Source organism: Sprattus sprattus (assembly GCF_963457725.1).
Source record: "Sprattus sprattus genome assembly, chromosome: 3".
Classification (NCBI taxonomy): Eukaryota; Metazoa; Chordata; class Actinopteri; order Clupeiformes; family Clupeidae; genus Sprattus; species Sprattus sprattus.
In genome coordinates, this window is record NC_137922.1 from 25,205,275 (window position 1) to 25,226,040 (window position 20,766).

Consider the following 20,766-nt stretch of genomic DNA (forward strand, 5'->3'; position numbering starts at 1 on the left):
GTCTGTGTGTGTGTGTCGTCGCTGTCAAATGAGAATTTCATTTCCTCCACAGGGCCCTCTCTTGGCCGCTCATTGATTGGTTGTCACACACACACACACACACACACACACACACACACACACACACACACACACACACACACATACACACATTCCTCACAAAATTGTAAACACACACACACCCTCCTATTTACAGGCAACTCTTAACATGTCATAAACCTTCAAGAGAAACCTTACTACCTGAACAGCAGAGAGAGTGGAATCTGCCATGAGGATGGAAGGAAGAAAAAAAACTGAAAAACAAAAGATGAAAAACAAACAAATCCATCAGTACACAGTTCCTCGCCGGAACTCGGGTGAAGAACCGGTTTTGAACGGAACAGGTGCGGCGTCTCCCTGAGCCAATCCGGCGGCCCACATTTAGCTGGGGACTGATTACCCATGATGCTCTGCTCTCATATGGATTATTTACACAGCAGAGGCCGAGCAGAGACACCGTAGGGGGTGAGTGTGTGTGTGTGTGTGTGTGGGGGGGGGGTTTGGGTGAGGTGATGCAACAGTGACAAAGCGCTGGCAGAAAAATACTAAAATACAACTGGCATCTGGAGGTCAATATCGATGTGTATGTGTTTGTGCTGAGAAGAAGAGAGAGTGTGTGTGTGTGTGTGTGTGTGTGTGTGTGCTGCAGCAGGGTGGGGAGGGAACACCGATGAGGTCATCCAGCCCTTCCAACCAAGCTCCCCTGCGTCCCCCTGTCCGGTTGCCGTGGACGACTGTCACTCAAACCTCTCGTAGTTCCTCGTCTGTCTGACACGAGGGACCATATCAACCAGCAGCCTGAGAACAAAAAACAGAGGGATTAAAGAAGGTGTGGAAGAGAACGGAAAGAAAGATGTCAACACAAGCAGGAGCAAAAGCGTCACTTTGCCAAGGAGAGCAGGTTAGAAAGAGCTGAAGGAGAGGATGCCACTGAGAGGTGTTGGTGTGGGGACTGAAATCTGGAGTCAAAATAACAACCAGCAAAACAACCTATGCTAGGTATGAGTATAATCAGTGTGAGCTTCCGTGCGCCATTAGGTTTTACATAACAGCGGCTATAGGCTCGGAGTTCCGCCTGTTCCCAAAATCCCTTCATAGAATCATCCCCTCGTCTCTCCTGTTGCCCTCATGTTGTCAGTCCTTCAGGGCCTCTTCAAGTGCCCTGGCTGCCAAGCAACGTGCAAGTCTTTCTCCCGGAGAGAGAGAGAAAGAGGGATACAGAGAGAGAGAGACAAGAGAGACAAGAGAGAGGGAGAAAGAGAGAATAGAGAGAGAGAGAGAGAGAGAGATGGGCTCCCAGATTCATGAGCATGCAGACGGTGTCATTAGTGCCACATAACCAGACCAGAGCTGAGAACACACCAGCCTCACAGCTGGGGGGTAAACAGCCCAGAAATGTTCCCTCTCCTGCCCTCTCCTGCACTCCCTCTCCTGCCCTATCAGCCCCACCCCCCCTCTCCTGCCCCCCCCCTCCCTCTCCTGCCCTATCAGCCCCACCCCCCCTCTCCTGCCCCCCCCGTCCCTCTCCTGCCCTATCAGCCCCACCCCCCCTCTCCTGCCCCCCCCCTCCCTCTCCTGCCCTATCAGCCCCACCCCCCCTCTCCTGCCCCCCCCCCCCCCTCCCTCTCCTGCCCTATCAGTCCCCTCCCAGGCCTCTCTCTCTACTCTCCCAGAGACAGGGCACCACGCTGCATGAAAACATGCGAAGCGTTTAAGTGGCACTTATCAGTGGGAAAGTTGCCATGTGCGGTTTGACCCCGATAGCGTCTGACCCCGAGCAGGATGTGGCCCGGACGCGGCGCAGATACGCTCTAGCACCCCCGTGTGGGGAGCAGTGGTACTGCAGGAGGAGACGTAAGCAGGGGAACCCACTCACTTGACTCCGTAGGCCAGGATGATAAAGCCAATGAGGAGGCCGATGGAGCCGTCCAGGTACCAGACCTGGGGGTTGTGTTTGTACACCTCCGCACTGATCAAGATGGAGAAGCCCATCACGCCGCCCACCAGAGAGTTAAATCCTGCAGAGAGAGAGAGAGAGAGAGAGAGAGAGAGAGGATGATGAGACAATGGATGAAGAGCCACAAAGTGTTTTTGGAAAAGCTGAGAATTTCAGTCTGCTGTACACACACCAATCCCCTATTGACGGTGAGAGAGGAAAAGAGAGTGATGATTCAAAAACCAAAACAAACAGGAAATGAAGACACTCGTGACTCCGTGGTGGCGTCTTGTCAGGCGTCTCATGAGGTCTCCATCAGGCACCCGCCTTCTCTTCAACAAATCTCAACTCTACACTGGAGACCCTTTGTATGTCAGCTGAATGATGTTCTATCATAACACACACACTGGACTCTCTCTTATAGACACACACAGGGCTCTCTCATAGACACACACACACTCTCACTGGACTCTCTGTCTCCAAGTTATCAGGTCTTTATATCAACACTGGACTTACGTTACAACTTTAACTCGACACTGGACTTCCATCAGGTCTTTAACTCTACAGTAGACTTATATTAGGTCTTCAAGTCTACAATGGACTCCAATCAAGGCTTTAACTCTACATTAGAGATCCATTAGGTCTTCAACCCTACACTTGAGTTCCATCAAGTCTTTAGCTCTGCACTGTCATTTCATTAGGTCTTTGACTCTACACTGGAGTTCAATCAAGTCCTAAAGTCGGCCGTGGAATTCTATCAGGACTTTAACTTTACACTGTACTTTCATTAGTACAGTCATCTACGCTGTTGTTTATCAGGTCTTTAACTCTACACTGGACTCTCAGCATGTCTTTAGCTCTACACTGGAGTTCAATCAAGTCCTCAAGTCTACCCTGGAGATCCATCAGGTTTTTACCTCGACACTGGAGTTCCATACAAGTCTTTAACTCTACACTGGACTCCCATCTGCTCTTAAATTCTACACTGGAGTTCTATGAGGTCTTTAACTCTACATTTAACCTCCATGAAGTCTTTAACTATATTCTGGAGTTCTATGAGGTCTTTAACTTGACACTGGAGTTCTATCAAGTCTTTAACTCTACAATGCTGACCCTCTGTCCTCTCAATGCATCTCATTCCAGCACAGACTTCTCTGAGGCTGTGTGTTGCCCTGTGGTTGACCCTGTGGCCTCACCTGATGCTGGCAGCCCAGTTCCTTCCGCCATTACAGTCTAGAAACTTTCCGTTGAAGAGCTCTTGCCCCCCAACATGCTGTAGGCAGTGTTTTATGTAACGTTTTATCACTTCACTATTACCATAAAGTCCCTGTAGAGGATATTAAAACTCCAATGACCTCAGTCAAATACTGCTTCTGCGAACGCCAGGCTACTTGTGCCGCAGTATTAATGCCCGCCTCGTTAAAGCCCTTTTGCCTCTGATGGTCGTCACTGGCAACCTCCGCTAGCTCCACTGCTGGGCTTGGTCTGACTCAGGTACGGTGTCCCCCGAGGGACATGATACCACAGGCCTTATATGTATGCATGGAAGAGCAGACAGAGACAGAACTTTGCTGAGCCACAAGCCCCATTGGCCCAGGACAGCTGCTCCAGTCAATGCCTGAGGACATCAAAGGGATGTCTATGGTCCGTGTGATTGGCTGAGCGTGGTGTGAGGAGGCCTGTGATTGGCTGGGAGCGGAGGAGCGCTCGTGGGGATAGGTGGAGCTGTGGTGCAGAGGCTGCGGGTGGTGGGCGTGTCTGTGCTGAGAAAGTGGGACATCCTGCATCTCTCTGCACCTGCTCCAGCATCAGCACTTTCACTAAACACACACACACACACACACACACACACACACACACTCACACACACACACACACACACACACACACACAAACACACACAAACACGAACACACCCGGTTGGACTGCCCTCTATCTCCTTCTAGTTCTCTCTTTCTCTTTCTCTATCTCTTTTTCTGTCTGACTTTCTACTCTCTGTCTGACTTTCTCGACCTTTTGCAAACATTCTCCTGCACCATCTGCATTCTCTTTTTCTCATGCTGTCTGTTTCTCTCTTTCTCAGTCTCTGGTTCTGTTCCTTTCTCTCCTTCTATACCTTTCTCTTCACTCTCTTCTCTCTCTCTTTCCTCTTCACCTCTCCCCTCTTCATTTCTCTCTCTCTTTTTACTCTTCACAATTTTTTCTCTCTCTTTCTCTCTCTCTCTCTCCCTCTCCCCCTTCATTTCTCTCTCTCTCTTTACTCTTCACAATTTTCTCTCTCTCCCCCCTTCCTTTCTCTCTCTCACTCTCTCTTTTCTCTTCTCTCTCTCCCTCTCCCCCTTCCTTTCTCTCTCTCACTCTCTCTTTTCTCTTCACTCTCTTCTCTCTCTCTCCCTCTCCCCCTTCCTCTCTCTCTCTCTCTCTCTTTCTCTCTCTCTCTCTCTCTCCCCCCTTTCTTTCTCTTACTAGTCCCTCCTCTCCCTGCTGCTCTGCTGCACAGGTGGGTGTGGTCCTGGGGTGAAGCAGAGATTTGTCCTGTTGCCATGGCGCAGCACCATGGCGATTGGTTTCCCGGGTTACCTACCGTCTGTGATGAGGGCCCTGCTGGTGAGAACCCGGCCCAGCATGAACTTGAACACACACAGGATGAGGCACGTGATCCCGCTCACGATGGACACGCTGTACAGGAAGTCATCCTGGGAAAGAAGAGACAGAACCACAGAAAGAAAGACAGAAAGAAAGAAAGACAGTTAGTAACATAGTAACAATGGAGCAACAACAGACAGGAACGAGTAAAGAGAGAAATAAAGGAAGAGCAACAAAATAATAAGAGGAAAGAAAGGAGAGAGTGAAAGAGAGAGAGAGAATGAGTAGGTTTGCAGGCCTAGGAGCATCATGAATATTTCAGCAGGGCCTCACAGGCATAAAGAAGTGCATCTCTGCAAGGTTACGCGCTTCAAACAGAGAGCCAGAGACGAGATGCAGAAAACTCTGCTAAACGGAAGCTTTGTTCTCCGAACACTTCCACAGGATCGTCGTCAATCACAGCTGCAGCGGAATACATGAATACAAATACACTCCAATACTGGGGAGATTTAAATAGAGATTCTCTGATGATGATTGGTGTGTTTGTCTGGCAGACTGTAAATAACACACCTCCCCTGGGACCACTGCTCTTCAAAACCAACACACACACACACACACACACACACACACACACACACACACACACACAGGTACAAAGCACATGTTCTTGCATTTCTGATCAGGAACTGTTTCCACTAAAATGGCTGCGCTCAGATTGCCTATTCCAGCGTGCTGTTGTGCTGTTAAGAGAGCGTGTATAAAGGAGTGAGGCGCTCGAGATGATGGTTTCTGCCTAGACGGCGTGGCAGCTTGACAAGGCTGCGAGAGTGAGGCACCGAGTTTCACAAATGAGGGAATGACTAGATTTAGACATGCAGTCACTGAGGACACACACACACACACATACACACACACACACACACACACACACACACAGTCACTGAGGACCTCACACCAATGAATATCTAACCTGCATCTACCAAAGGAGAGGGAGAACTATGCATCTCACTCTATCATGTTCTCCCTCCCTCCCTCCCTCTTTCTATCTCTCTCTCTCTGACTGCATCTTCCTCACCTCATCCCACTCTCACAGTTTCCCGCTTTCATTTCCTCGTCACTTCTGCTCCTTCCACACCTTTTTTCTCTCGTCAGTATTTTTGTCTTTCTCACATATCAGTCATTGCCATCTGCACTCTTTTCGTTCTCTTCCATCCCTCCTTCTGCCTTTCCCTCCCTCTCCCTCCCTCCCTCCCTCCCTCCCTCCCTCTCTTTTCCTCCCTCTCTCTCTCTCTCCCTCTATGTCAGAGGTTCGTACGGGGACACGCTTGTCTACTGTAGATCAGATCCTCTGAAAGATAAAAATAAATAAGTGTGTGTGTGTGTGAGTGTGTGAGAGAGAGAGAGGTTATCAGCATTCCGCTCACACGCGGCTGCGGGACTGGGCGTCTCCGGTGCGCCTCGTCTGTGGGACCCGGTCCTTATTAATCTGGACCCGTGGCGTTTGAGTGAAACGGAACAGGCGCCCGGCCGGACGCACCCTAATCCATCTCCTCCTGCCGACGCCCGCGGCAACCAGCCACAGCTTCCGACGCCTGCTCCGCGCTGTGCACCGCTGCCAGAATACATACACACACACACACACGCACACACACACACGCGCTGCTCCGTGCCACGCACCACACACCGCTGCCGGAATACACACACACACACACAAACACGCACGCCTGCTCCGCGCTGCACACCGTTGCTGGAATACCGAGCGAGTCGCGGCCTTATTAACATTTTATAACAGCAGAGGGGGGGGCAGGCGGGGGGGGGTGCGAGTAGAAGGAAGGGGGTAAGAAAAAAAGGAGCACAGAGCACTTCTGACATCAGCAGCGAGAAAGCGAGCGGCTGTGGAGAGATCTGAAATATCAAGTCTATTTTTAGACTCTGCTTGTATGCACCAAAAAAAGGAGCTTAATGTGTTCCTGTCAGACCAGGACTCTCCGGGGCCAAGCCTTGCAGTTTTGATTAAAGCTGTGCATCCTCCAGCTATCCCTCCTACCCTCTGTTCTCCACACACACACACACACACACACAGCATCCTCCACCAGCTCCACCCAGCCTCTGTTCTGCTCGCCAAGGCTGCTAGAAGCACTGGAGTCGCTCCGACACACACAAACACACAAACTCACACACACACACACACACACCTCCACAAACACACACACACACAGAGCTCTGCCCGTGGTTACACCAAGCATAAACACATGCTTAATTGATAGCCATGGCTAATTGATACAGGTGTGTGTGTGTGTGTGTGTGTGTGTGTGTGTGTGTGTGTGTGTGTGTGTGTGTGTGTGACAGTCCCTCTCTGTGTGTGTGGCAAATGCAGCCCATTTCCACAAGCTGCATCTGAGGGAAACTGAAATAGGCCCTGATTAAGATAAGTGTGTGTGTGTGTGTGTGTGTGTGTTGCTTTCATGTGCTGTGCTGACAGCGAATCAAAGCACTACCTGCATTTCACTGAAGTCGCACAGAAGGAGGTACAGCTTTTAATAATCATTAGGTGTTCTTTCTTCTCCCGTTTCTCTTTCTCTCTCTCTCTCTGTCTCTCTCCCCTTCTCTGTGTCTCTTCCTCTCTTTCCCTCTGTCTCTCCCTCTCGATCTTCTCTCTCTCTGCATCTCCCTCTCTCGCTCTCACTCTCCCTCTCTCTCTCTCTCTCTCTCTCTCTCTCTCTGCTGTTTGGGGGGGTTGCTAGGGGTTACTGATGAGGGGAATGTTCTGGTAAAGGTGTGAGGGGGGGGCAGATCTGGGGAAGATGTAAGCCTTGGGGTTGAGGGTTTGGTTTTGGGGGGTTAAAGTCAGGGATGTGCACAGGAATTTTGAAGGGCAGTTGCTCTGCCCCGGAAAAAAGGGGCAGCAATTTTTGTCACCGACGCTGCCACGCCCCCTGGACGCTTATTCTGCGTTTATTTCATCTAGGCATACATAAAGTTCTGCAGCCGTAATACTATTTAAAAAATATATACATTTCTTTTGGAGGGGCAACTTCAGTTGAGGAGGGCAAACGGGCAGTTGCCCGAGCAACCTTAGCCCCCTCCTGTGCACGTCCCTGGTTATATCGATGCAGGTTTGTGACAACGGATAATAAGGATTTAATACAGGAGTGTTGAAGCTCTCTCTCTTTCTCTCTGGCTGTCTGTCTCTCTCTCTCTCTTTCTCTCTGGCTGTCTCTCTCTCTCTCTCTCTCTTTCTTTCTCTCTCTGGCTGTCTCTCTCGCTCTCTCTCTGGTTCTGTCTCTCACTATCTATCTGTGTGTGTGTGTGTGTGTGTGTGTGTGTGTGTGTGTGTGTGTGTGTGTGCGTCTATATTCCTCTGTTTTTGATGTTTCTGAACATGCTGCCATTGCCTGGCAACAGCAGAGGGGGACTATTTTGAGAGATCCTCAGATCTCTATTTCTCTCTCTTTTGCTTTCTATCTCTCTCTCTGTCATTCACTCTCTCTCTCTCTCGTTCACACTCTTTCTCTCTCCCTCTCTCTCATTCACCCTTTCTCTCTCTGTCTTCACCTCTGCAACATTCTTCATATAATTACACCAAAGGGAGCCTGGGGGGGGTGGGTGGTGGTGGGGGGGGGGGGACTCACTTGTCTCTTGTCTCTGTTCAACCCCCCCCCAAACTCTCTGTGGCGTCCAATCTCGTAAATGGAATTCACACTTCCTGATTGAGGACACAAGGCCAGGAGAGCTCTCTTTCTCTCACACACACACACACTCACACACACACACTCTTGGCCTCTCATCCTGAGTGTGGCTGTGTGTGCGTGTTTGCGCTTCTGTGTCCGGGTATGTCTGTGAGTGTTTGTCTTTATGTATTGTGAGTCTGTGTTTGTAGCATGAGAGTTTGTGAGTCCTCTTTAGCGGCCCCTAGTGGAGCATCCCTTGGTGAGGTGAGTGTGTGTGTGTGTGTGTGTGTGTGTGTGTGTGTGTGTGTGTGTGTGTGTGTGTGTGTGTGTGTGAGTGTGTGTGTGTACGTGTGTGTGTGTGTGTGTGTTACATGAGTAGCCATAGTTGGTTAGAACAGTACTACTGGTATTTTAACAGTTTTGACGCATAGCAGGTGTCCATGGAAGGGTCATAAGAGCAACCAATCTCAATTATTGTAATGGCTTTCTTTTCTTCATTAATTGACACAAGGTCCGGTGTATTTGCGATGTGCTTAATGGCAGTTTTCATTGCGTTCCGCTGATCATGGGGAATTGAGAACCAGTGTGTTTTTACAGACTCGTTGGTATGAATGGTTGTGAAGTTGGTGTAATCGCGGAGCTTCTTCAGTGCCGCAATTCGGTCATGCCGCGCAATGTAAAGTCCTTTGTAGGCAGGGCAGCCGTTGAGGATATGCGCGATGGATTCCCTTTGTCGTTTGTGGTGTAGTAGACAGAACGGCTCATGCTTGGATGGAAACCATGCTGCTAAGTTTGTTTTTGTTGGTAGTACCTGAAGGCAAGCTTTTATTATAAACGTGTGTATGTTGTCATGTAGTGCTGTGTTCCGAAGTGCAGTATGAGATACGCTGTGATCAGCACACGGCAGGCAGGCCAGTCTTCCTTTTAGGCGTAGCCCTGTCCAATGTTGGATCATACGCGATCGGAAAGAGTTCATTATTGTTCTTCCGTGTGGGAGAGCATGACTTTAATCACCCCCTCATCCCTAGATGACACCTGGACATCGTCTGCATAGGCCTGGGCTGGATTTGGTGATATGAAGTTCTAACCAACTATGGCTACTCATGTACAGTCATTGCATTGATCTTTGGTAGCTTAGGTCATAGGTGCATAGAATGTGTGTGCGAGGCCTGCAAATCTGTGGTCTCTCTAAGAAAAGGGCCAAACACTTCGCAAAGTACTGCTCTACATCAGCAGTAATTGGTAGCCTCTTTATCTGGAAGCGCAGGTGTCACCTTTACCCGTAATGCACAATATGGACTGAAACTTTGAATGCAATTTAATAATTCCTTTTAGCCAAATTTGGATTTTGCCATGATATGTACTTATTTATCAAATCCAAATAAAGAATTAAACTCTGTGTGTGTGTGTGTGTGTGTGTGTGTGTGTGTGTGTGTGTGAGTGTGTGTGTGTGTGTGTATGTGTGTGACACTGTGTGACACTGTGTGTGTGTGTGAGTGTGTGTGTCTGTGTGTATGTCTGTGTGTCTCTATGTGTGTGTGTGTGTGTGTGTGTGTGTGTGTGTGTGTGTGTGTGAGCTCTTACCACTTCAGGCTGGAGCTTTGTGACCAGGTCATGGGTGGCTTTTACCAGTATGGTGATAGAGGAGAGGACGAAGACCACGCCCAGGATCACACAGGCTCTGGGGGAACAACAGCAACAACATCAACATAAACAACAACAATAACAACGGGCCACAATCATGTCACACTACCGTCATCAGGCTTCAGTCTCACAGGCACCAGCCCTGATCAGCTAACACTCAGTTAACACTGACCCTGACTGAGCGGTCACTGGCCCTGACCGAGAGGTCACTGGCCTTGATGGAGAGGTAAATTCAATTCAATTCAATTCCATTTTATTTGTATAGCGCCATAACAATACAATTGCCTCTAGGTGCTTAACAGAGCCCAGAGCCTAAACCCCCTTGCACAATGGCAACAGGGGCAGGAAGAAACCTTAGGCAGAACCACGGCACATAAGGGGGGGACCCATCTGCTTGAGGTCGGCCGGGTGGAGACAGGAAGGTGGGAAGGGTGGAAGGGGGAGGGTTGTGTGGCAGAAGGGGAAGTCCCGGCCCTGACGGACAGGTCACTGGCCCTGACGGAGAGGTCACTGGCCCTGATGGAGAGGTCACTGATGGAGAGGTCACTGGCCCTGATGGAGAGGTCACTGGCCCTGATGGAGAGGTCACTGGCCCTGATGGAGAGGTCACTGGCCCTGATGGAGAGGTCACTGGCCCTGACGTAGAGGTCACTGGCCCTGACAAGACAGGTCACTGGCCCTGACGGAGAGGTCACTGGCCCTGATGGAGAGGTCACTGACGGAGAGGTCACTGGCCCTGACGGAGAGGTCACTGGCCCTGACGGAGAGGTCCCTGACGGACAGGTCACTGACGGAGAGGTCACTGGCCCTGATGGAGAGGTCACTGACGGAGAGGTCACTGACGGAGAGGTCACTGGCCCTGATGGAGAGGTCACTGGCCCTGAAGGAGAGGTCACTGGCCCTGATGGAGAGGTCACTGGCCCTGACGGAGAGGTCACTGGCCCTATTGGAGAGGTCACTGGCCCTGACGGAGAGGTCACTGGCCCTGACGGAGAGGTCACTGGCCCTGATGGAGAGATGTGAAAGTATCGTCTGCTTTAGCATGCTCCACTAACAGTTCATTTTAGCGGCTGCCAGATTTAGCATCCTGACTCAATACTGGATTGATTTGGATTCGTTGGAACCGTTAATCGTCCCTTGTAATAATTGCACCCAAAAAGATCTAAAAAAATAGGGACCAGGTTGAAAAATCCCTAAGTTTCCCTTTCATTTGTACCGCGCTCCTGAACCAATTCATCTTTAGTGGAGGTAGGGGTCCATATTAAGTGTTCTCCAGGACCAGCTCATCTTTAGATTGCTGCACTAGCAGGTTATGTGTTTGAAGTGAAAGCCTCATCCTGGGGCTATGGAAACTGAAGCGGTGTCCAGGCAACAGGGAGCTGGGTAGCCTCTTGGAGACATAACCTGAAGTGCCTCGCTAGGTGCTGTGGGAGAGATGAGACGAGACGAGATGAGATTAGATGAGACGAGATGAGATGAGAGCTCGAGGGGAACTAGTCTAAGATGAGCGTTGCAAACCGAACAGTGAACCCATCAGCCTGATTACCCATCACTCTTACTCTCTCATCTCTCCTCTTCAGGGAAGAAGTAAATGAGTGTGTGTGTGTGTGTGTGTGTGTGTGTGTGTGTGTGTGTGTGTGTGTGTGTGTGTGTGTCAGTTGTTGGAAGGAACAGCAGAGTTCGGATCAAAAACGATCTCCTGAACAAACCTGCTGAACGAACGCCTCATCTATCTGACAGCATCTAATGACGACGTGCATCAAAACAAGCCACATATTCCCCTCCCCCCGCCCCCCTCCACACACACACACACACACACACACACACACACACACACACACACACACACACACTCCTCTCACACAAACACACACACACACACACACAGACACACTAGTCACTTATTTCCCAGAGGCCTCCAACAAACAGATTGTCAGGAAACTGTATGAAGCGGAAACTGAACATCAGATAATCAGACACAAAAGATAAGGAAAGAGGGATCACTATATATTGTAATCTGACACACACACACACACACACACACACACACACACACAACACAAACACACACACACACACACACACACACACACACACACACACACACACACACACACACACACACTGTAATCTCCCCCAGCCCTAAAAAAGTGCCATGCAAACATATGGCTCTAAAAGGGACAAGAGCCGCACTGCTCACCAAACCTCACCACTGCTCACCACTGCTCACCACGCATCACCACCACCAAACTGTCTTCACAGCAGCGGCTCCAGTCTGGTCCTCTGCACACACACACACACACACACACAGATACAAGCACCCACCCCTTACACATACACGTAAATACACAGACACACACACACATACAAGCAGCCACCCCTTACACATACACGTACATACACAGACACACACACACACAAACACAAGCACCCACCCCTCACACATACACGTACATACACACACACACACATACAGAACCACCCACCCCTCACACATACACACACACACACACACACACTGATGTGCTTCTCATATGGGTTTGATTTCAAACAGAAAACTCTTGTGAAATTCATCAAGTAAAATATTCCCTGTGTGTGTGTGTGTGTGTGTGTGTGTGTGTGTGTGTGTGTGTGTGTGTGTGTGTGTGTGTGTGTCTGCTCTTTAGAGATGTTTGCCCTGGCTCTGAAGCCGAGCTTTACTTGCAGCTGTGTGTTTTATCCAATTAAAGAGGCTCTGGCGGGAGGCCTGAACTGTGGTAAGTGTGTCAGCTGCGGGTCGTCACGCATGGTCAGACACACACACACTGCCTGTCTGCCCTCCTGTCTGCTCAGCCTCCATGTGGGCACAACAAGGTGTGTGTCTGTCTGTTTGTGTGTGTGTGTGTGTGTGTGTTGGTGTGTCTGTCTGTTTGTGTGTGTGAGTGTGTGTCTGTCTTTCTCTCTGTCTGTAATGTGTGTGTGTGTGTGAATGTCTACATGCCTGGGTGAATGGTCTCAACTCTCCATGGGTTGCCTGAAGCTTAAGGTTAAGCCTAATTTATACTTCTGCATCCCTCTCCGTCCTCGAAAAAAAAAATGGGCGGGCGGGGGCAGGCGGTTGATTCAGAAAAAATTGAACGAACTGGTCGGGCTTTTATACTACTCCGACGGCTATGCGTCCTAAAGCCTATTCAACCTATTCAACGCCGGTCCGCTGGGTGGGGTAACGACTGTTTGTCGAGCCCGTAGCTACCACATAACCTCTTTATTGAAAGTCATTGATTGTTTATCCTCCCAACTGTCACTGACATGACACGAGTGTTGCTTCAGGAACTGACGGGCAGGTGTCGTCACATAGGCCTTGGAGACACGTAGTTCAGTCATCAATAGCATGTCTAATGCTATATATTCACTTGAGTAGGCAAATGTATCTCCATCGTGGTGGTCATTTTTTTGTGAAAAACATAGTAGCGATTTATAACAAAACGATATGCTTATCGTACATACAATACAGAAACTATTATAAAACGATCCAATAAAATGAATACGTTCTTATTTTCTTTGGTATTTTTGTCACATTCATACTGCAATGATCGCTGGGTAACCTTTGAATAACTACAACGCTATGACAATGCACTCATTGGCCACGAGACGGTTGCCCTTGTCAAAAAGTGGTAACGTGAATGTGTCACTATGAAACAAAGCATGCACACTTCGAACAAAATTACCCCCCAAACTCTGAGGACAGGGCCAGAAAAATAAACCCACGGTATACATCATACATCATGCAGTGTTATAGTTATATCAGTCACACAGCAAGAACATGCATACCTCAATACAGTTGTGGGACTGCGATTTCAACCATGAATATGTTGAAAAACACATACATTAGCACACTTACTAATGATCATCTGCCAGGCTCTCACACACGAAAAGTTGATTCCAAAACTCTCGAATTTAAGACAGAGTGGACTGACAAGTAGGCTATGCATTTGTGCTGCTTGTGGGCAGGACAAAACCGATGTGTTTAATCTGCAACGAGACGGTTGCCCTTGTCAAAAGTGTTAGCGTGAAACGTCACTATAAAACAAAGCATACACACTTCGAACAGAAATACCCGTAGAACTATGAAGTTAGGGGCAGAAAGATAAACCCACTGCAGTCTTCATACCAATCCACATGCAGTGTTATAGTTATATCAGAAACACAACAAGAGAATGCATGCACATGCCAATAAACATTATTCTGATTCTGATACCTCAACATACAGTTGTGAGACTGTCTTTTCAACCATGAATATGATGAAAAACACATAGGCTACAGGAGCACACTCACTTATTATCCTCTGCCTGGACACCTTTAATGCCCAATTTTCAAGAAGACGATCTTAGAGAAATCGTTGTGTGTGTGGTAGTCGTTTATTGTATACATGCCTCCTCCCGGGAATCCTCACAACAGCGAATGATGGCAACTAACAGACAATGGTTGATGGTGGAGCTGCTGGACTAGTTTGAGTTATAGCAGAGGACGTGCTTGTAGCGATTTGAGCGACAACTACAACAACAACAGAACAGGAGACAGGTGGTACGTACGTTTACTAGATGTTCCGCTAAATCAAGCGTTAGCGTATTCACAATAACTCTCAAAAGTGTGCTGCTAATAAGTACAACGTTGTCGTGCCGATTATGCTCTCACACGCCACCCTCATTGAGGCAAAAGTAATGTTTGACTCAAATGTCTTTCACTGCCGTTTTATGTAAAGTCAGTCATTCTAAATAGGTTCTACACATACATGAAATACATTTCCTATTTAATAGATGCAAAGTAATTATGCTGCCAGCATTACTCCGTAGCAAATTACGTATGTCAGTTGAAGCTGGTTGGAGAAGGCACTTTCAACACCGAGCCACCAGCCAAGAGACCAACAGTGGTCGGGAGAAATGTACTTTTCGAGGGTTTATATAAAATACGGTAGCCTAATGCTGCATGCTGTGCAGCTTTGTAGTTTACCAAAGTCGTACTAAAACATTTTGACAGAAAACAGGAAATGTAGGTCCTGACATGTGTGATTCCGGAAATGATGTTGTTTGATGTTGTTTTGGAAATGATGTCGTAAGCTGGCCAATCACAGCCAAGTGGGTCTCCGACTCTCTCCGTCTCTTTAAGAAAAGTTAGAAAAAAGCGTTTGTCTCCGACCAGCTCTCCGACGGCTCTCCGACGGGTCGGATGGGCGGCAACACCTGGGTGAAGGTGTTACCAAGGCGTGCCAAGGCGTGCCAAAGTGTCCCTCTACGACCAAAACGGAGAGAATCGTAGAAGTATAAAAATGCCTTTAGGATCCATTTATCTCTCCTCTCTCTCCCTCCCTCTCTCTCTCTCACACAAGACCATTCTCTCTTTTTCCTTTCCCTCTACCCTCTCTCCCCCCCCCCACTACACACACACACACACACACACACCCACGCACACACACACACACATACACACACACACACACACACACACACCCACGCACACACACACACACATACATACACACACACACACACACACACACACACACACACACACACACACACACACACACACACACACACACACACACACACACACACACACACACACACACACACACACACACACACACACACACAAACACACCCTCTGTGTTCAGCACTAGTCTGTGCTGGGCGCACCAAAGCAGAATGACTCTACGCAGGTGTTTAACATATGATGTTTGGTGTGTGTATGAAGGTGTGTGTGTGTGTTTGTATGAAGGTGTGTGTCTGTGTTGGCATGTCTATGTCTGCATGTGTGTGCCTCTGTATGTCTGCATGTGTGTGCCTGTGTGTTGCATTCTGAATGTGTGTGTAATTGTGAGTGTGTGTGTGTGGTACTGATACTCCAGGTTGTGTCTGTGTTTGTGTGTGTATTATTGCTCCAGTTGAACAGTGAGTCAGAGTGTGTGCAGTATTTTATTTCCCCTGGTCAAGTGTTTGTGTGTGTGTGTGTGTGTGTGTGTGTGTGTGTGTGTGTGTGTGTGTGTGTGTGTGTGTGTGTGTGTGTGTGTGTGTGTGTGTGTGTGTGTGTGTGTGTGTGTGTGTGTGTGTGTGTGTTGCTGTGCTAAGTGGTCTGCCATGCTCTACAGCAGATTAACCCTGAGGGGAGCACCGATAAGGGATCAGGTAACCAGGCAACGGCAGGAGCTGACCCATGGAGCACTTTAAGACCTCCACACATTTAAAGACCTACAAACATTTAAAAGACATCCATCCATAGCAGACATGATCTATCTATCCCCTCTGCTACTGAGAGGAGGCCACCATCACGTGTGTGTGTGTGTGTGTGTGTGTGTGTGTGTGTGTGTGTGTGTGTGTGTGTGTGTGTGTGTGTGTGTGTGTGTGTGTCAACCCAGAGCAGACATGATCTATCTATCCCCACGTAGAGGAGGCCACCACCGGCTGATGAGATCAAACAGCATCACTCACGTCGGCCTCGTCCCCTCATATCCCCTCACGCTAACGAGGCCAATTAGCAGAGCTGCTGGTCACGCTTCACACTGTGGCTCTGGGGGGGGGGGGGGGGGCAGCTGCAGAGGAATGGAGCAGAGTGAGCAGGTGGGGGAGGGTGAGGAGGTGGGGGGGGGGGGGGGGGCGTATCTGAAGGAGCTGTAGTGGAGCGGAGAGTGAAGTGGGGATGACAGCGTGACCAATAACAGCTTCCCCAGATCAGCCGGCCGTCACCTGTCAGAGCCTCACACAGGCCACTACATCACACCTGTCCTCTCACTGCCTCCTCTCTTCCCCCTCTTCCTCTCCTTTCCTCACAGCCTCTCTCAGTCCATCCTCTCTTCCTCTCCTTTCCTCACAGCCGCTCTCACTCCCTCCTCTCTTCCTCCTCTTCCCCCTTATCTTCTCCTTTCCTCACAGCCTCTCTCACTCCCTCCTCTCTTCCCCCTCTTCCTATCCTTTCCTCACAGCCTCTATCCTCCCTCCTCTCCTCATGTTCTTCCCCTCTTTCCTCTCCTTTCCTCACAGCCTCTCTCCTCCCTCCTCTTTCTCTTCTTGTATGTTCGTGTGAGCACTGTACTGCCAATGATGGAGTTTCTATTTGAGGGCTGCATCCCCATTCTGTGAATAGTGACCGTCACCCATTTATACTGTCGAAAGAAAGGCCAACGCACATATCAGATGATATGGGAGAATAATATCCTTCAGAGGCTATGTGCCTCACTGCCTTCCTCTCTGTCTGTCTATCAGTGTTTCTGTCTGTCTGTCTGTCTGTCAATCTGTGTTTCTGTCTGTCTGTCTGCCTGCCTGCCTGTCTGTCTGTCTGTCTGTCTGTCTGTCTGTCTGTCTGTCTGCCTGTCTGTCTGTCTGTGTTTCTGTCTGTCTGTCTGCCTGCCTGCCTGTCTGTCTGTCTGTCTGTCTGTCTGTCTGTCTGTCTGTCTGTCTGTCTGTATGTCTGTCTATCTGTGTTTCTGTCTGTCTGCCTGTCTGTCTGTCTGTGTGTCTGCCTGTCTGTCTGTCTGTCTGTCTGTCTGTCTGTCTGTCTGTCTGCCTGTCTGTCTGTCTGTGTTTCTGTCTGTCTGTCTGCCTGCCTGCCTGTCTGTCTGTCTGTCTGTCTGTCTGTCTGTCTGTCTGTATGTCTGTCTATCTGTGTTTCTGTCTGTCTGCCTGTCTGTCTGTCTGTGTGTCTGCCTGTCTGTCTGTCTGTCTGTCTGTCTGTCTGTCTGTCTGTTGTCTGTCTGTGAGTCTGTCTGCCTACCTGCCTGTCTGTCTGTACATGGGCACAGCTCCTGCTCATCTCTCTGTCCTAGCCAGGCTATCTATCTATCTCACCTATCCTATCTATCTATCTATCTATCTATCTATCTATCTCACCCATCCTATCTATCTATCTATCTATCTATCTATCTATCTATATATCTCTCGCTCTCTCTCTTATCCTATCTATCTATCTCTCCTATCCAATCCTAGCTCATGTCTACTACTAGTCTGTCTTTCTGTCTGCTCATGTCTACTACTAGTCTGTCTGTCTGTCTGCTCATGTCTACTACTAGTCTGTCTATCTGCTCATGTCTGCTTGCTTAGCTTTATTATAAATTTGTCTAGTCATCTCTATTCAGTCAAAGATTATTATTGATTTGTCTAGTCATCTCCATTCAGTCGTACACTATTATTGACTGTTTCTACTGTCAGTCTGCATCAGTTTATCTCTCCTTACAATTTGTCTGCCTACTTGTATTATCAATCTAACTCTCTACATTCTTTGTCTGCTGGTCTCTGTCTGTCTGTCTGTCTGTCTTCCTGTCTGTCTGCCTGTTTAACTGTTTGTCTATTTGTCTGTCCGTCTGTCTAACTGTCTGTCTATCTGTCTGTCTGTCTGTCTGTTTGTCTGCCGGTCTGTCTGTATGTCTGTCTGTCTGTCTAACTGTCTGTCTATCTGTCTATCTATCTGTCTGTCTATCTGTCCATCTCCTCCTAGGCTGTCTGTCTGCTCCTGCCCCTTAGTTAACTCTGGCCCCACCCATCTGTTCTGTCTGCTGCCTTACCAAGTGAGTCTGCTTTGGCTCCCGTACAGGAAGAGGGAAGGAGGGAGAGACAGTGGCTTCCTAGTACTTTTCCAGAGAACTTTTCACTTCTCCTCTGTTCTCTGCTCAACCAGACTTTTCTCTCCTCTTCTCTCTCTCCCCTCCCATCCTCTCCTCTCTACTTCCCTCCTCTCTCTCCCTCCCCTCCCCTCCTCTCCTCTCTCTCCCCTCCCCTCCTCTCCCCTCCCCTCCACTCTACTTCCCTCCTCTCTCTCCCTCCCCTCCCCTCCCCTCCTCTCTCTTCCTCCCCTCCTCTCCTCTCTCTCCCCTCCCCTCCTGTTTCGGCTGTGTTCAGTTGCTGGGGCGTGACCGCTGCTAAGGAAACCAGTGATGTGGGAATAACAGGTAGCTGGGGGGGCACAGAGGTGGGCGCTTAACACACACATTACAATTAGAACGTTACGGAGAGCCGCTCTACACCACCTGGAGCGTGGTAGACACACACACACATACACACACACACACACACACACACACACACAGACAAACACAGACACACACACACAAACACACACAGACACACACACACACACACACACACACGGGCGAAACCTGGACACATACCCGTGGCATTAAACGCATCACTCACAGTACAGCAGGGCTCATTGCGACCCTCACTGTAATAATTCTAAGGAGTTAATTAATTATGTGTGTGCCATAAGGGGCTGTGGTTTGGCTTAATGACAAAGATGCTTTTTAATAGCTTCAGATATACAGGTAAATATACTGTAGATATAGATGGATGGATGGATGGATGGATGGATTATTAAAATGTTTATTTTTGTTAATAATTGTAATGTTATTAAATACAAAACTGCTATCTGTGCTCATTATCAGGGCAGGAGACAGACGCACTTCTTCAGCTGTTGTCAACAAATGAAAGCACAGCCCTGCTCTCTCCACGGCAACCAGCTCACTGATGTCATCTGTCTCCACGGCGATCTGCATCACAACGCCCCCCCCCCCCTCCTCCCCCCCTCCCAGGAGACTAAAGCTTGGCTACTGCACCAGCAGCGAGACTGAGGGTTGAAACAGGATGCTTTTCAGGGTGTGTGTGTGTGTGTGTGTGTGTGTGTGTGTGTGTGTGTGTGTGTTAATAAATCTCAATTATTCTATCTATCGATGTGTGGCAGTCCTGTCTCGGTGCCTCTGCTCTCTGTAGAACCTGAGCAGATAAGATGGACCGAACGAACGCTGTTGTCCTCGCTCTCTCTCTATCTCTCTCTTTTGCTTCCTCTCTCTATCTATATATTTGTCTCTCTCTCTGCTTTTTCTCTCTATCTCTCTATCTATCTCTCTATCACTCTCTCTTGCTCACACACATAGACACTGTACCATCTCTTCATTACTACCTCTCCCTTCTCTCATACACACACAGACACACACACCCATACACATACTGTACTATCTCTTTCTTGTTATCTCTATCTCTCACACACACACACACACACACACACACACACACACACACACACACACACACACACACACATTGTGTCTGCTGGTTGAGGATGATGACTGATGTTGTGCCGTCCATTATGAAGACGTGTTTACCAAGCGCATCTGTCCTGCACTGGAAACACAACAGTACCCTCCCCTCTTTTTCCCTCCCTCCACTCCCCTCCCCTCCTCTCTCCATCTTTCCGTCCCCTCTCTCCTTCTCTCTTTCCCTCCCTCTTCTCCTCTTCTCTCCTCTCCCTTTCTCCCTTTCTGTCAGTGGGGCTTAATTAGCGTGCTAAAACAACCGCTAAGATCTGGCGCACTGTTGTGATTGGAACTCCAGAAGTATGTGATAATTAATATGAGAACATGGCATTTTGATTAATTAATGCGGTTGTGTTTGCTTTGTGTCCTAGAAGCTAAGAATAAAGGGTTCAGAGATTTAAAACATTCGAAATGAGTCGCTAAAATTCACACATGCAGTTTTGGGCACGCAGACCTACTATAAGTCTGTTCCATATTGAGTATGTTTTTTTTATATTACTGTCTTTATAACAACTGTGTGAATGTATATGAGCCATGTTGACAAACACACTGGCCCTTATGGATTCTATACGGATGATACATGAAAAAAGCTCTGTAGGAATGGTGGCGAGCCTTTAAACAGGGAGCACTGAGTGGCTGATCAGTGCAGAGCAGAGCATGAGGACGAGAGATGCTGGGCGCAGGCACAGGTACAGGCACAGGCACAGGTGTGTGTGTGTGTGTGTGTGTGTGTGTGTGTGTGTGTGTGTGTGTGTGTGTGTGTGTGTGTGTGATCCTACTCACATGTACTCCCTGTGTGCAGTGTTTGTGTGTGTGTGTGTGTGTGTGTGTGT

General features: G+C 48.7%; 1 protein-coding gene across 1 annotated transcript in view; it reads right to left on the reverse strand.

The window, feature by feature from the left end:
* Positions 1–776: 776 nt before the first annotated feature.
* The window catches only part of tmem163b (transmembrane protein 163b), a gene marked incomplete at both ends in the record, with an annotated part of 44,284 nt that continues 24,294 nt past the window's right edge, over positions 777–20,766 (reverse strand). The window contains 4 exons of the mRNA XM_080834045.1: positions 777–837; positions 1,916–2,057; positions 4,560–4,671; positions 9,817–9,913. Coding sequence (XP_080690171.1) covers positions 777–837; positions 1,916–2,057; positions 4,560–4,671; positions 9,817–9,913 — 412 coding nt within the window. The remainder of the gene's footprint in view (positions 838–1,915; positions 2,058–4,559; positions 4,672–9,816; positions 9,914–20,766) is intronic.